The 15624-nt window shown below is 46.4% G+C and overlaps 1 protein-coding gene across 2 annotated transcripts in view; it reads right to left on the bottom strand.

The window, feature by feature from the left end:
* The window catches only part of LOC119456539 (uncharacterized), a 45008-nt gene extending 29776 nt beyond the window's left edge, over nucleotides 1–15232 (bottom strand). For both annotated transcript variants that reach the window (XR_005193146.2, XM_037718370.2), the window contains exon 1: nucleotides 15099–15232. Coding sequence is in view for 1 of the 2 variants with exons in the window: in XM_037718370.2 (XP_037574298.1) it covers nucleotides 15099–15107 (9 nt within the window). In the remaining variant the exon portion in view is untranslated. The remainder of the gene's footprint in view (nucleotides 1–15098) is intronic.
* Between the last annotated feature and the right edge of the window lie 392 nt (nucleotides 15233–15624).

Here is a 15624-nt window from a genome sequence, read left to right as displayed (position 1 = left end):
GCTCCACCACTGGAAAAGCTGGCGCCACAGTCGGCGTGACGTGATATGAGGGATCACGTGGATACAGCGGTCGCGTCGTCTGCTTCGGAAGCGCGGAAGCGAGCTGAAAACGAAAGTTTAGTCCCACCTGCGCTACGCTTCTGATTAAGTGTGGATGTTTTCCCGCTTCGGGTGTCTGCTTGACAACATTTGAAAGCACTATAATAGGTAGTGGCTGCCTTTGAAGGCGTCCGACATGGTAGGCTACTGCTCGGTACCGCAGTGCCGGACGCGTACGCAACGGAGCCCGGTGTCAGCCTTCACACGTACCCGCAGGCCAACAAGCTGCGTGTAGCTTGGATTGCGAAACTTAGAAGCCGCAAGCAGCCATCGGCTCGGGTGTGTAGCAAGAACTTCCGCGAGCAAAATTTCTGCTACGGCGTTGGGGCTGCGATGTAAGGTGAGTAGCAGAAAATGTGCACTAAGAAGCTCGCCCGCGCGCTGCCCGGTTAATGTCATAAACATTTGGTCTATGAACTTGTTGATGTTAGATACTGGCAAGTTCACCAGAATGGAAAGGGAACGGTAAGAAGCACATTGAAAAAAGGCAAGGCATATGCTCATGTTTGTGTTAGCACCAAGCAATGAATGTACTGGATTAACAAAAAGATGCAGCGGGAAATTCCCCGCTGAGAAGACCGATAAACATACAGTGCGACGCAACTTGAGAAATAACGATGTTGAAACGTCCAATAATTTAGAAGAAAAGAAAAAAAAAAGATTGAATCATCGCGATGGCACATCACGAGTCGCCGTGTAGCGTCGATGATGAATAAACTTTATCGTACGAAGAGTGGCCTGGTTAACCTCGGGTGGAACCCTCTTGTAGAGCGTCGAAATCTCTAGTTGTAATGAATTTATTTTTGAACAGCTCTGATAGCATCAACGTGACAGTGGTTGCTTGTGTACTGTCAAATGTTCATATCATCATCATCAGCCTATATTTATGTCCACTGCAGGACGAAGGCCTCTCCCTGTGATCTCCAATTACCCCTCTCTTGCGCTAGCTGATTCCAACTTGCGCCTCCAAATTTCCTAATTTCATCAACCCACCTAGTTTTCTGCCGTCCTCGACTGCGCTTCCCTTCTCTTGGTATCCATTCTGTAACTCTAATGGTCCATTGGTTGTCCATCCTACGCATTACATGGCCTGTCCAGCTTCATTTCTTCCACTTAATGTCAACTTGAATATCGGCTATCCCTGTTAGTTCTCTGATCCACACCGCTCTCTTCCTGTCTCTTAACGTTAGACCTAACATTTTTCGTTCCATCGCTCTTTTTGTGGTCCTTAACTTGTTCTTGAGCTTCTTTGCTATCTGTTATGCTCCATTTGGTTATAGAGACAGCACACTATAAGAACATATTTCACATACTCTGCTCTTAGCGACTGCCTACCTTTCACGCGAGGCCGGTTCGGGGGACTCCATCACGGCGACCGCGCGCAATAGGCGTTCACTGTACGTATTCGCTGACGAGATAGCGACTGTAAACTATTCTACGCTTTCTCTTTGCCCAAGATTATTATTTTGACAGTAACAAACTTCCCTCGTTTGGAGAGTACTTACGTAAATGGCCAGGAGGGCTCCCGCGTGGTGTTTTGATTGAGCGCCGACAGCCAAACATATAGTATGAGGAGTGTATGAGGAGTGCGCCGCGTTATCCCTCATACTATACGCAAGCGAGGCGCTTCCGACAGATGGCGACTCCGTAACTCCTCGCCCCCAATAGTGAACTGTACACTGTATCCCTGCGCTGTGCTTTCGCGGCTTAGCTCGCGTTGATGCAAGCGACGAAGGTCAATTCGCTCGATGCTGCTGTCGCGCTTGCTCACTACAGCGAGTTTCCGCGATCATCGAGTGAGATGCGTTCGTGTTTGCTTGTGCGCGCGTGTCACCATGTTTGTTAATTTAGTTGGTATGCCCATGTTTACAAGTTTACACGGCCGATAAAACTACTGAGAAACTGAGACTTCTTTTTTTATATAATTTTGAAAGCCAGCGTTGCCTTAACCTCTGATGATGTGAAAAGTAATTGATCTTGATTACAATACAAACGCAACAGCGAAAACTGCAAAAAGTTGTAGAAAGTTTGTATTGTTCAACCAATGTTATTTAAAATAAACGTCGTTAAAAAAAATGATGGCGCAAAACACAAATGCCAACACCACCCGAGAGCGATGGAAATGCTATTAGCACGGGTTATGAAAAAATATTTCCATGCATGGTCCTTTTCATCGCCATTGCATATGGGCGCTCATTAGCATAATTCGCGTGGCTCGTCGCTCCACAATTTATGCCGGAAAATGTCTGCAATGGCGGCCCAGTGCCACGTCACTGAACGTCAAATTGACGTTTACGAAACAGCCCTTCCTGTGACGCTCCTCACGGGATATTCCTTCAGCCAATCGGCAAGCTGACATGGCGCGCCATGTCAGACATGTCAGGTCCAAGATATATCCGCGGCTATCTTGGACCACCATCACATATTCGCAAAATTGCAGATGCATTGCACGGGCTTCTGTGCGGCACCGCCCACTTTGTTTTTAAAGCGCTAACGTCGCAATATAGCTGCCAAGGACCAGAAAAATATTAGTCGATACAATTTGCAGATCCACGTCACAATTTCACCTTGATGAAAACGCAAAGTTGCACTTTACAAAACTTCCGCGTCCCGGCACAAATTTCAAAACAAGCGACCTCTCGACAACCAATCAGAGAGTCAACATGGCGGATAATGGCGCAGCCGCCATGCGTGTCAAGAAGAGAGCCCCTGAAGCCAGGAATATTTGCGCGCATTCTTGTTGGCATAATGTTATGTTAAAAACCCCAGTATTATCGGCTCACTCACTGGCACAAACAGGGCTAAGCGAACAAACAAAATAAGCGAACAAACTAAGCGTGCACTGAACTATTTGCAACTGTAAATGGAGGTGTTGCAGTCTGATGATGCATCAAATTTCAATCTTGCGAAATGCCTGAGGCAAACTTTTATTTGCTTCTGGCGAGTTTTGTACACCTTTCGCGAGCCCGCTTTTATCTACTTAAGAATGCACTAAATATCGCTGGTGACAATGCATACACAATATGCTATTATGAAAGGGATTACAAAAATTTATTCATAGCCACCAATTTTCATTCGGGAGAGGTTGTTCAAGACGGGTATTTTTGTAGCAGATGCTGAGATTGCGGCTTATAGGTTTGCGGTAATCGCTATTTTAACTCAGATAAGTAATTCCTTTTTATGCTGGTACTGGGTGCACATATTATATTGGAGACCACGTCAACAGCAAGAGAGAGAGAGAGATAGATAGATAAATGAGATGCGAAAGGCAGGGAAGTTATCCCCATAGTTCGGAAAACACACGCTTGAGTCGATTCACTCAGACTCACTCTGACCCGTGAGTCCGGCTGAGTAAAATTTTGGTGAGCCTGAGTCCCAGTGAGGCCTTGAGCGAAAAGATTTAAAAGGTGAGTCTGAGTAACTTCTGATTATTTTGCCAGCCCTAGACATATCCATCACATCGTCGATGCCTTAGAAAGTCACGTAAAGTAAGCCTGCATAAATGCATTGCAGGCTTCAAAGCGCAAACGTGGGCCTCTAATCAGCAGTAAGATGACAAATGTTCACTTAGGGCGGGAAAACCAGAAGGCGAAGATTCATGCAGTGAACTTCCCCTGCGCTATATTCTCTGGAACTTTGTAACAGTATTATGCACCCGTCGAAATTCAGAAGCGCAAGTTCCAGTTGTGTAACATTTTGATGGCCTCTCTCATATTCCTAATGTAGAAACTCACTAGTACACAGTAGCTTCATGAAAAAAAATGTAAGGCTTATTGTAAGCAATTTCACATGAGCGTCGAACGTAAGTTTCTAATTCCAAAGACACAGATGGGGGATTTGATGTGGAAGAGTGAGGAGACAATGTTTATTTATTCTCTGCATGCAAAGCATATCGCCAGACGTACCTAGTAATAAACACGTCAGTCAAAGTCATTTGAAGTGTTTTCGTACGTATACCCAAGACCATGCAGAAATATTGTTTTTGTATATATGAGTGTGGCTGCTTTAACAACAATGCCTTTGCTATCGCTAGTCTTTGCTATCAGCCCTGCGACGTGGACCACACGAACAACTGGTATTCGTGATTGGAGAAAGATTTCTCGCATGCGTGCAATTGACTGAGAAAGGACACCACGTGACATTTCAGTGGCTTCCAAGTCATTGCGGTGTCATAGGAAACAAACACGCCGATAACGCTGCTCGGTCGGCTCTTCAAGGCGACGAAGAGGAACGAATACCGTTATCAAGGACAGATGCCGCTAGAAAACTTAGAATGCTCACCCGGGATATCACGTTCTCCCTCTGGAACGCAGGAAGTTTTCAAAGCAACCGGCTGCACAACTTAGACTCCTCTCTACGCCTTTGCATCCCAGCTGGACTCTGCCGTCAAGAAGCTACCCTACTTTTTCGAATATGGCTAGGAGTGGCTTTTACTAAGTCTTTTACATTCCGAATCGGATGGGCCGACGACGCCTCGTGTGATGACTGTGGTAGCGAGGAGACTCTTCAGCTACTTCTCTGTGACTGTCCTCGCAAAAATTTACAGAGACGATCACTCGTACACGCGATAGCGCGTTTTGACCAAAGACCTCTAACAGAGGAACTTATTTTAGAATGCCGACATCACCAGCTATCGCAGCGGAGGGCGACGAGTGCACTGTTGCAGTTTTTAAGGGCAACATACTTGGACAAGCGGCTGTAGCCCAGACAGATGTTTATAGTGCTGCAAGTGCTGTACCACCTGTGACCGATTGTGATTGTGTATCTGTGCTCCTTTCCTTATCTCTACTTTCCTGTCACTTTACCTCCCCCTCCCCGTTCTCCCCAGCGTAGGGTAGCAAACCGGATCTTCCTATCTGGTTAACCTCCCTGCCTTTCCCCTTTTTTTCTGTCTCTCTCTCTCTCTCTTTTAACAACGACACAGCGGCCAAGCATATAGCTCTTTACAACCACTTAATGGTCTAAACGGAAATGAGATAGTCAAACTTTCTGGCAACATTTTCAAATGACTGAGAGCAGCGGCTGTCACCGCCAAGGATTGTGCAATGTCTGCAATTTAGTATTTTCCAACCAGAAGAACACGATCATATATGTCCTTATATCCTGTGCTTGTATACGTGTCAATATGATATCTCTATAGTGTCATATATATATATATATATATATATATATATATATATATATATATATATATATATTTGTCACCCGGCGGAATGTCTGCAAAATACAGATGTGCGGGAATGTGCCGCGACATCTCGACCGCTTGATACGCAGTTCTCCTGGAGATGCATAATTTTGTTGGCAGAGGCGTGCGTCGACTCGCGAAGGTGCTTCGCGGCCCTTGCCCATCTCAAGATAGCCGGCATCAGCCTCGACGGCAGCAAATTGTGTAACAACCTTTCTGACCTGCGCGCGCGGCGGCTTCTGACTGCGCCGATAAGCGATAGTAGTACATGTCGTGCGCCTACAAAAATCCGGTCGCTGCTCCGGCGGGGGTTCACAGAGCGCGTACCCGGAAGCGCCCGTGGGCACTGCGGGCTGAATCGCTCTCGTACAACATGGAACTTCTCGTAGATCTCGTCGCTCGATAGCACCTCGGCCGGATGCCATGGCGTATCAAGTTCTAGGACGAAGCGAGGCGTGAAATCGGCGCGTGCTGGCTCTAATGTGCTGTGGCGTGCGTCTTGAAACTTGTGCAGCTCTCTTTTTTTTACTACGGCAGCGGCTTTGAGCTGGGAAATGTCTTCCCGCCGTGGTAAGTCAGTGTTCTGATGCTGAGCACTAAATGCACTGCTGAGGTTCTGTGAGTCGGTGTGCAGTGAAAGGCGATGCGTACGCACGTACTTTCCGTGCAGGAAGTTGCTTCGCAACGTCGCTTTCGCGTCGACTTAAGGAATAGGCAGAAGTGAGGCAGCACGGGAGAGCATGCGTGCACTTGGACAAACGTGTCGTTACGTTGAGTCCATACTGTGGTAGCTCGTCAGAAGTCGAGGAAAATGAAGAAGGAAGCAGGGATACGATATTAGTGGGATAGATTAGTGGTATTTATCATATTTCGCGGGGTTTCTTTTATCACTCGAAGAAAATGAGTACGCAATTAGTACGTCGCTGAAAATACCGCAGTTAGATGTCCCACCCAGCTGCCTACAAACGCCTCATTGACGCTTTAATAATTGTACAGTACTTCTCGAGTTATGTAATTAATTACAATTACATAATTAAACCTTATTAACGAAAAAATTATTAGTGGCTACTCCAGTGTACTGGGAACACTATGTGCTAGGTTTGCTTCGCGTAACGCCATTCCTCTTTTTTTTAATCGTGCTGCGTGATAGCTGGGACACCCTGTATATATAATATACAGGGTGTTTCAGCTAACACTTTCAAAAATTTGGAAAGGTTGCCTGTGGCAGATAGCAGAGTTATAGTTCATGAGCTGGTCTACTCGAAGAGGGGGACATTACTTGCACAAGAAATCAAAATGCATAATCGAATAATGAACAAAAATTTACTAATTAAGTTTTTAACTAATTACATTATGACCCATATTGCAAATTGCAAATTCTAGCCGTGGAGTTCGCAAGGCAGATACACTTGTAACGAATTCTCAGAATGACACCAGTTTCGAGATACTAATTCCCTAACTTTTCGGCGAAATGCACTGGCGTTCCAGTTGCTTTCGTGCTTTAATGCATAAAACGATGTTTTGTTAAGAAAGTAACTGGAATGCCAATGCATTTCTCTGCAAAGTTCGGGAATTAGTATCTCGAAACTGGTGTCATGATGAAAATTCGTTCCAAACAGTGGATCCGCCTTGCGAGCTCCACGGCTAGAATTTGTAAATTGCAATAAGGGCTGCGTAAGGTAATTAGTTAAAAACTTAAGTAGTGAATTTTTGTTAATTGACCAATTGTGCATTTACATTTCTTGCGCAAGTAATGTCCGCCTCTTCGAGCGTCAGCTAGAATTGTGCTATCTGCCACAGGCAACTTTTAAACAGTTATGAAAGTGTTCGCTGAAACACCCTGTGCATACGATATACATGTATACTACACATATTAACTGGATTTTTCAATGGACCAAGCGTATTTAGAAAGATGAGAAGCACAACTTCGCGGCTATCTTAGGTTTATTTAGCCAACAGTTTCGGTCGGTGGACCGACCTTTTTCAAGGGACCTTGAAAAAGGTCAACAGACAATGACACCAAGGAAAGCATAGGGAAAATTACTCGCTTATTTATTCGAAATGTAGTAATTATAAATAAACGAAAATAAAAGCGGACGAACGAACAACTGGGCGCGATGCTGTTACCCATTTGAGCTACCGCGACGCCATTTCCCCGTACACTTTCTTGTGCATGTGTTTGTGTGTACTATAGTTAAACAAGGGAGGGTTAACACTATATGTAAAAGACCCGTTGTAATTTCTTGGCCAGATAGACTGGTGGAAGAGAAGCGATTTTTTTGGCGTTGTTCTAGAGCAGATCGCCGCAGATACATTTCTTTTTCGAAGAAATGATCACAGCGTATCAAACAGTCAGATTAATTTTATCTGTTGCGATCGTGTTCGTTGATTTTTGCAAATCTTTTACTATGTGCCACACGTTCGCACAGAGCCAAAATAGTAATAAGACATCGAGTATCTCTCAGTTCATTGTCATCATCAGCTCGTATGCAGCGCGTAACATCGGCAGCGCGTTAGGTTAGATGTCATTTCAACGTGCATTGTCAGCGCGTAATAGGTGGGAAAGGCCCGTTGTCCTACGACCCTTTCTGTGGCTGAGATTTTTTGAAGAAACGACTGCCGGCAATTTGTCTGCGGTGTAAATTGTAAAGCAAAGTCACCGTTTTTTGAATACCTGAATATCATTACGCTTTGCCTACATCGGAAACAGTCATTCAGATGCCTCTTTGTTAGTGAAAAAATACAGCAAGAATCGTGGGTAGGAAAAACAAAAAGTTCTTCAGATCGATTCTGAGAGACGATGGCGGAAATGCGAGTACTGTGAACACCCAAGCGTTGTTCATGAAACAAAAAGGAAGAAATGTTGGTCAGCGGCCTTCCAAGCCACTGTAATGCATTCACAAAGTGTCCAGCTTGGAAGATCGCTTATTTTTCCACTGGCCTTGGATTGCAAGGACGAATGCGCACGCCAAGCATTTGCCTGCTTGGCACACGAGGCCTGCCTGACAAACGGAGGTGCTCGGTCACGCGGCCGAGGCGTGGGACGCGTGCAGCCTTCGTGGCATATCGACGAAGGCGTTGCACGCGGAGCGCTTCCAGTCCGCCCAAAAGAAGTGCGATTGGCACACACACCAACATCCGCTTGAATGATTGCTCGTTTCGACTTATTCGCTCGCGCGGTGCTGCAAGGTTTCCGTGCGCACAGGTTACGGTGCGTCACATCAGTGCTACGAATTTTCACGCATGCCTCGGTGGCGTTCAGCTCCCCGTACTCGCGCAGTCATTTGGTTTCCATATCAGCAGTCGGTCAAAGAAACATTTTCAGAGCTAATTGCAGAGGCCACGCTCCGCTGTGCTGAGTACGGTGAACGCCACTACCAACGCCACCTAGGTGGCGTTGGTAGTGCTTCTTGATGCCAGCGTCCCTTCGAATGCTGGCATCGAGGCGTCGTAGTGATGAGACCACCGAAGCGTTCACTGTCGGTGCGCGTTAGTGTGATAATGCAGTACTTCTCTTTTCTGCTCGTAGGCGGCGGCACCGCCCCGAGCAAGAGCGCGGGTACACGGAGGAGTGTTAGATATATAAGGCGCGTCTGTGTAGCTCTCTGCAAATGCGTTTGTGGCGCAATGGGTTAAACGCTCGGCGATCTATCGTCGCGGACCGAGAGGTCGTGGGTTCGATTTCCAAATTTTGCATGTTTGTGGAACTTTTTCTTCTGGTTTCTTTCTTTGTATTATGTTCTATGACGTATTTCCGTGACGGAAATACGTCAGTGAAGTCTTGGTGGACCCCGGAATAAAACACTTTCGTGTTAAATATTAGAATGTAATTTCATGGAGACGTGACAAAAAAAAAACTATTGCTTTTATCAAGAGGCGCTCTTTAATTGATCCTGGAGTGTTGCCTGGCGGCAGGTGTAGCATGCTACTCCAGAGGATGAAGAACGCGAAGTGCACGACAGATGCACAACACACACACCTTGAATCATGACAGCAACGCTGCGTTAGGCGCTGTACTCCGGCCTGTTTCCTTATTGTCGATGAAACTGGTCGCGTAATCGACCAGTTAATTCCCGAAATCGCAGTTCTCACGATGGCTTGCAAAAGGATAAAAGTGTTCGGCAGGGCGCAGTACTGGTGTGCCGGCGCTGCAGTGACTACCGTTCCAGCTGGTGAACAGGCTTTAGGAGCTCGCTTCCTGGCTAACACAGAACTCCAGCTATCTGCGATGTGCGGTTCTACGCGAGGCTTTCAGGTATGACCCAAGTGCGACGTAAAAACAGCAGCGCTTAACAGAACTTCCGCTGCAGCCTGTTGTGCCATAGCAGCTGCCATCATCGCCACCCGTCCCTCGGGGTCCTGTCGACGAGTCGCCAGGGGGACGCGACGACACAATGCGACGCGAGTGACGTCAACAACCGTCCCGTCTTCCTCCTGTCGCCGCCAAGGGGATTTAAGGAAGAACCGGCCCATTGTTAAGCCAGAGAGTCGCCACCGGCCGCCCCGTCGGTCTGGTGCGCTCTTACCAGCTCTTACTGCTTTGACCAGCTATCCCCAGCTAATGGCAGCTATTACCAGCTATTACCTGCTATTACTGCTATTTCTGTACATATTTGTACATATTGTATAAAGCTTTCGTCTCCTCTTCGCCTGCTTCAAGACTATAAACCACTATAAACCTTCCTTGAATGCCCATCCACTTTGCGGATTTATGTAAGACTCATTGTTGTTGCAGATTAACATCAGCCAACTGACCGGCTACAACTGCGAAAAACAAAACTTCTGTACTATATATATGTATGTGGCATCTGTCAAAATTCACGGAAAGTACTTTGCTCAAAAAGAGGTTCTGCGACGGCTGTGCAAGCGCGACGTCCTTGCTCAACCTCATGGCGACGGCGGCGGGACCTGTGTTTCGTAGCGCGTTTCATCCGTCGTGATCACCGTTGTCGTGGCCCACTGCTCACGTGGCCGATTGCTTCGAGGGGGTGATACTTCAGGACGTGGCGCCTGTTACGTGACATCGAAACGGTGCCGTGTTCGCTTCCGGCCATGACTTGAGACCCCTTTTCGTGCGGTATTACAGAAGGAATAAATCTAGCGGACGCAATTTCAATGCTAAGTCATTGAAAGACCATTAACAGCTGGCGAAAGTCACGTGTTCATCGGACTGCAAGAGAAATACAATTTCGCTCACCGAATATCACACGCAGGTCAGTGCGGCCAGGTGCAGTTCGGAGCGCGATTCGAAGAGCCCAAGTTTGGCTTTTTTTTGGTGCTTGCGGCGGGGTGGCCTCACAAGTGTGGCATCGTGTTGTTCTCACACATGTCGAAAGCAATAACGATGCGCTCGTGCTGACATTGATTGTGCAAAACAAAACTTGAATTAACTACGATGAAGAATGTTCACGAACAACTGGCATCGATTATTTTCCCACCGCTCTCCAACGTACGATCGATTTCATTAGAGACGCCTTCCTGTGATCATGCAAGTCGCATAGCCCGCCGCACGGCATGGCACGCAGGACGTTTCCATTCCAGCGTAACGACAACGAAGGAGTCAGCTCGATCCAGACGCGCACGCGCATGTTTGTCGCAGCGTAGCGGGAGAGATTTGATTGTTTCCGGGGCATTTCCTTCACGCTCTTGCGTGATATTTCCGGAACCAGCCGAACAGTATGTCCTAATCAGTCAACATTATTCTTCCTTCACGAATAAAGTCGCTGGCGTTCCCCTAAGAGGAACATTGTCAGAACTGTTATATTGAACAACTGTAATAATGGTTATTAAGATCACCGAGGACCACTCCTTGTTGAATCTCACGATTTCAGTGAACAGTGTCATTTAGCTGTGCCTGAATGAGTGCGTCAGTAGAGTTTTGCGAATTCTGTAGTCATAATAGCTTGTAGAACAACTGCTCGGAGCGTATGTTTCACATCAAGGGCGCATATTTTAACCGTTGCGTAATACCGCGATCAGCTTAGTTTCTGAAATAACTTTGGTGTGATACTTACTCAGCCTTTATCATGGGAGAAAGCATGCTCAACACGTATGCTCAATCGAGCTGCAAACTCTGGAGGGCTTTATCGCTATCACAAAACAAGTAATTTATTAATTAGCTTTTTTGTATCATGTTAATATGTGTTAGGCCGTATCAGAAGATTACGTTGAAGCAATACGTAAGGATTTTTTACCCCCAGAACGAAAAAAAATAACACTTCAAATTGTGGCTGACATGTTTAAGAGCCAGCCAATCAAATATATTTGCCGTACTTATGAAATTCAATTAACCTATTCTTTGGGTGCACATATAGTTTGATTAACAAAGACGACGTATTCCTCCCCTTTATAGCTTTGCTAAGCAGCGGATCCAACACGACGTGCCCTCCTATACAGGGTATCGCAGCTATCAGGCAACAAGTTAAAAAAGAAAAATCGAAGCTTTTCTACGTACGGGGACCGAACCAATCGTATGTTGGCAGCAACCAGAATAAGCGTCCAATATTTTCTTTTCGAGTTATTTTGCAAAGGTTAATTAAGTAAAACTTTAATGGACCCATTTATTTCCGAGTGCATTGTTCTAGCGTGAACTCAAAAAGATCTATTTCAATTTTTTTTTTTTTTTGCGCCGCGCTATCTTTTGCGTAGCTCGTTTTTTCCCCGCGCTTGAAAGAAAGCCCGCAAATTATACATACGGGGTGATCTATTTTAATGGAAACAGATTTAAAAAAAAAATAAATAGGCGTTAAACGATGGGATGACGCGTTCTTCTCTATTTGTTCTTTCAGCACGGCGGATGCTAGATGGTCGAGTAGCCGTCGCAGTCTGTGCGCTAATTAACGATTATTTAATAATTAACTTATTTATTACTGATTTTAACGCCAGTATTGCAGTGGTAGCATTGGCGTAGGACGCCGCAGGAGGCAAAATCAATATGCGCTATTAAAAACACCGTCTATTTTTCACATATTCGTCAACCAAAATTCGCCTTTCTCGCTTCGCGATACCGAGACAGAGGGCGCAAATAGCGCTGGAAGCCCAAAATTGCGGGCAGTGCCACCGAAGCACTTTGGCCGAGAGGCGACGCTGCACTTTTCGGTGCCGTGTCGTTGCACATTACTTGTGTGCTGGTGGAACGGCTCTAATGTGGCGCAGGTTATGTGCTGCCGTGTACTCTCAAAGGCTTGCGAATCAGGGTCTTATTTCGTGTAGCTTGAGGGGTTTCCAATTGTTAGTGAAGCGCCACAATGTATGCCGCGCTCAGCACGCAAGAGTCGTAACACGACTGGCGCGTCGCAGTTCCAGATGGGGTGGCTGCGTTAATTCTTCGCATCATTTTTCAGTGATCGATCAAGTATTTTTCACTTGCTCAAATATTGTCGTTGTGCGATCTGATGTACTCGAAATCAAGACTTGCAATTTCTGATATGAGACGAAACCTCTTTCCCCCCGTCCAAAGGAGGCAATATCGTTGTTGTCCCAGCTGTGTTTCCTGCGTCCACTGTTAGTCTCTAACGTTCTCGATAACCAGTGACATTCAATTCATCGCTGACGCCGTAAATATTTCCGGTTAGCAATAAGGTATCTATTTATAGCAGCAAGGCAAGAAGATGTAACTTTAATATGTGATTGAGAATAGCTGTTTTGCGTGCTTGGACAACGAGTGAAACGTTAATTAACCAGACTTGCTCTTTTTCTGGTATGTTCGCATTTTATGCCCTGCTTATTTCTATTACCCTTCCTTTCAAGATGCATGTGGCTTTGACAATCCAATTAAAGGCACGTACATCGTGTTATGCCAGCAGCATCTCGGTCCACCCCCGAGGCCACATCCCCTGGGGATCAGCACGTGCGCGGGAAAATGCGGTACACTGACTGGCAGCTTTTCGACGAGACAGGCCATTGCTTCGCTCCAAGGGCATCCAGGTAAGCAATGAATCGTGCCCAAAGTGCTAGAGCGTTTCTCGCCTATAATCCAGCGCACGAAGGCTTTCCTGAAACTTAGTCCCCTTGGCAATCTTTTTCCAGTTGTTGTTTTGAACTTAATGTTGTCACATCAAATTTGCCACATGGAAACTTTTAGCCTCACTTATCCTCTAATTTCTGCCATCGTATTGTTTTAAGAACAATACAATTGAGAGAATTCTTTAAAATACCTAAATTAGTCACCCATTTTGAGTGACACTGCTCCCCCGCCCGCTCCTCCCCCCCCCCCCCCCTGCCCCAAACAAAAGAAAAAAATCAGAACAAGCAACAAAAAAGAAAACAAAAACCATCCAGATGAAATGCTTGGCAGTGTGTAAGACACCATTGCTCCAAGGAAACATTGTGCGACTCGTAGACACTATACCTGAGCCACACATAACAAGATAACTTGTAGGGTGATTCCTCAACGAATTCATGTCAACTAGCAGAAAAATCCACGTGCTAATTCCCCTGTTCAATGAGAGACCTCAGCGTTTCCCTCTATTAAATTTGGTAGGGACTGAATCGAGCAATCGCTGCAATGGCTGCAACCGAGCAATGGGCTGAAACGAGCAAAAGCACCTCGGCGGCTACTGGTGTAGTCGCCGGCCAAGTAAAGTGCTGATTTTGGACGCTAAAGATGTTTGCACTATATATTAAAGTGGTTTACACCATGTTTCACGTTCTTGACATATGTCTCTTACACAGTGAACTAATCACACAGCGTACGTTGGTCCTTGATGAAATTGTTTTATGACACCCCGTTCCAGGTCTGTACATATATCTCTATGATTAAACCTCTATCGGCGCTTTACAGGGACCAGTGATGCGATAACCGCGAGCCTTTGCTTGCTCTGCCTGCTGTCGCTTTCTTGAAATGCTGAGACGATCCTTAAAGGATTCTTAAATTACTTATTCGTCTCAGTGTCGATACCGTGGCAGCACGACCAGTCCCGAGTGTCGCAATAAGACGTTGAGTTTAACAAGACTGAAAAATGCTCGTGTACGATTACGTGCTCGATTTAGGCGCACGTTAAGGAACCGCAGGTGGTCACAATTAAACCGGATCCTCCCACTACGGCGTGCCTCACAGTGAGGTCGTTGTTTTTCATGCAAAACCAATGAATTAAGCTTTTTTTAGCTGCTGGAGGACAGAGTTGAAGAATGCTTGAACAGTGATCGGTTTTTGAAACTGACGAGTGGCATGAACAAACAAAAAGAAAGATCAGTGTTCGTTGCCTGATGTTAAGAACGAAATAATTTTCGTCTTCTTTAGCGGTTCTAAAGCTCAGCGTTTTGCCTATAGGAACGGCGTTCCGTTGGTACGCAGTATGCGCTCTGCTCTGTGGAAAAAAAAAAAAAAAAAAAAAAAAAAAAAAAAAAAAAAAAAACCCGGCCCCAACGGGTCCCCGCCGACTAGTCCCTCAGGACCTCAACAAAGTTCATTGTCTGTCTGTCTCTCAGCAAAGCGTTTTGTCTTGTTTTTACTTGAGAGGCCTATCCTTATTCTCATGCTCTTCCCATCAGCAATAGCTGCCCGTGTGCGCGACTCGCTGTGGATAGTGCCGCTCGGTGGATTAGTTACCGATGCGAGGAGGCATATCGCCTGCACGAGCGCTGCCCTCTTCGTGACTAGAATTTGTCGCTCTTCTTGAGCTCTACCGAGCCAAGCGGGTGGCTCTACGCGCGAAGGACGACGCAGAAAGGGCGAGGATTGTCGCAGTTTGTGTGGCGGAGAAATTAAGCAGAACGGCGCATGCCTTCTCCACGCACAAGACTACCGCGAAAGCCAGCGCACGCGACTGCTTGCCGCACTGGCATCGCGTCACCTGAAGGCAGCGGTACTCACCGGAGTCATGGCGTTGCCGGCAGCAGGCGACTGACGACTGTGCTCAACGGCCGCGCGTAGGCACCGCTCTTTCCGGCACCACAACGCTCTCTCCGATCGACCCCTTCTCCGGTTCACTTTCCTGACAACGAGAAGCCATCATCGCACAACCGGAACGTCGTCGTGTTGCCCGCGCGCTTTGTCTGCGCGTTGGCCACTGCACACCCGTAACATTGCACAATGAGGAATGTTGAAGGTATACACGTGTGAATATAAATACAAGAAGCACGAGATCATGCTACATGTGTTGATTACTTCTTTGGGTCCTCGCTTCTTTGGCGGAAAGAAAACATCGGGTAGGCTGTATCGGGGACGCAGCACGTTGCGGGAAACGTCTTGGGCGTGCTGTAGACGGTGTATGGGTACTAAAGCACAGAAATTGGGCGTAACCAAATACACAAGTTACATTTATTCACGCATTAGAGAGGTCACATGTCTAACTTATGTCATAGCCAGATGGGGGTCTTCCTGTATAATTTTTTAATCG

This window comes from Dermacentor silvarum, chromosome 6, assembly GCF_013339745.2.
Source record: "Dermacentor silvarum isolate Dsil-2018 chromosome 6, BIME_Dsil_1.4, whole genome shotgun sequence".
NCBI classification, from domain to species: Eukaryota; Metazoa; Arthropoda; class Arachnida; order Ixodida; family Ixodidae; genus Dermacentor; species Dermacentor silvarum.
This window is presented reverse-complemented; position numbering and strand designations above follow the sequence as displayed.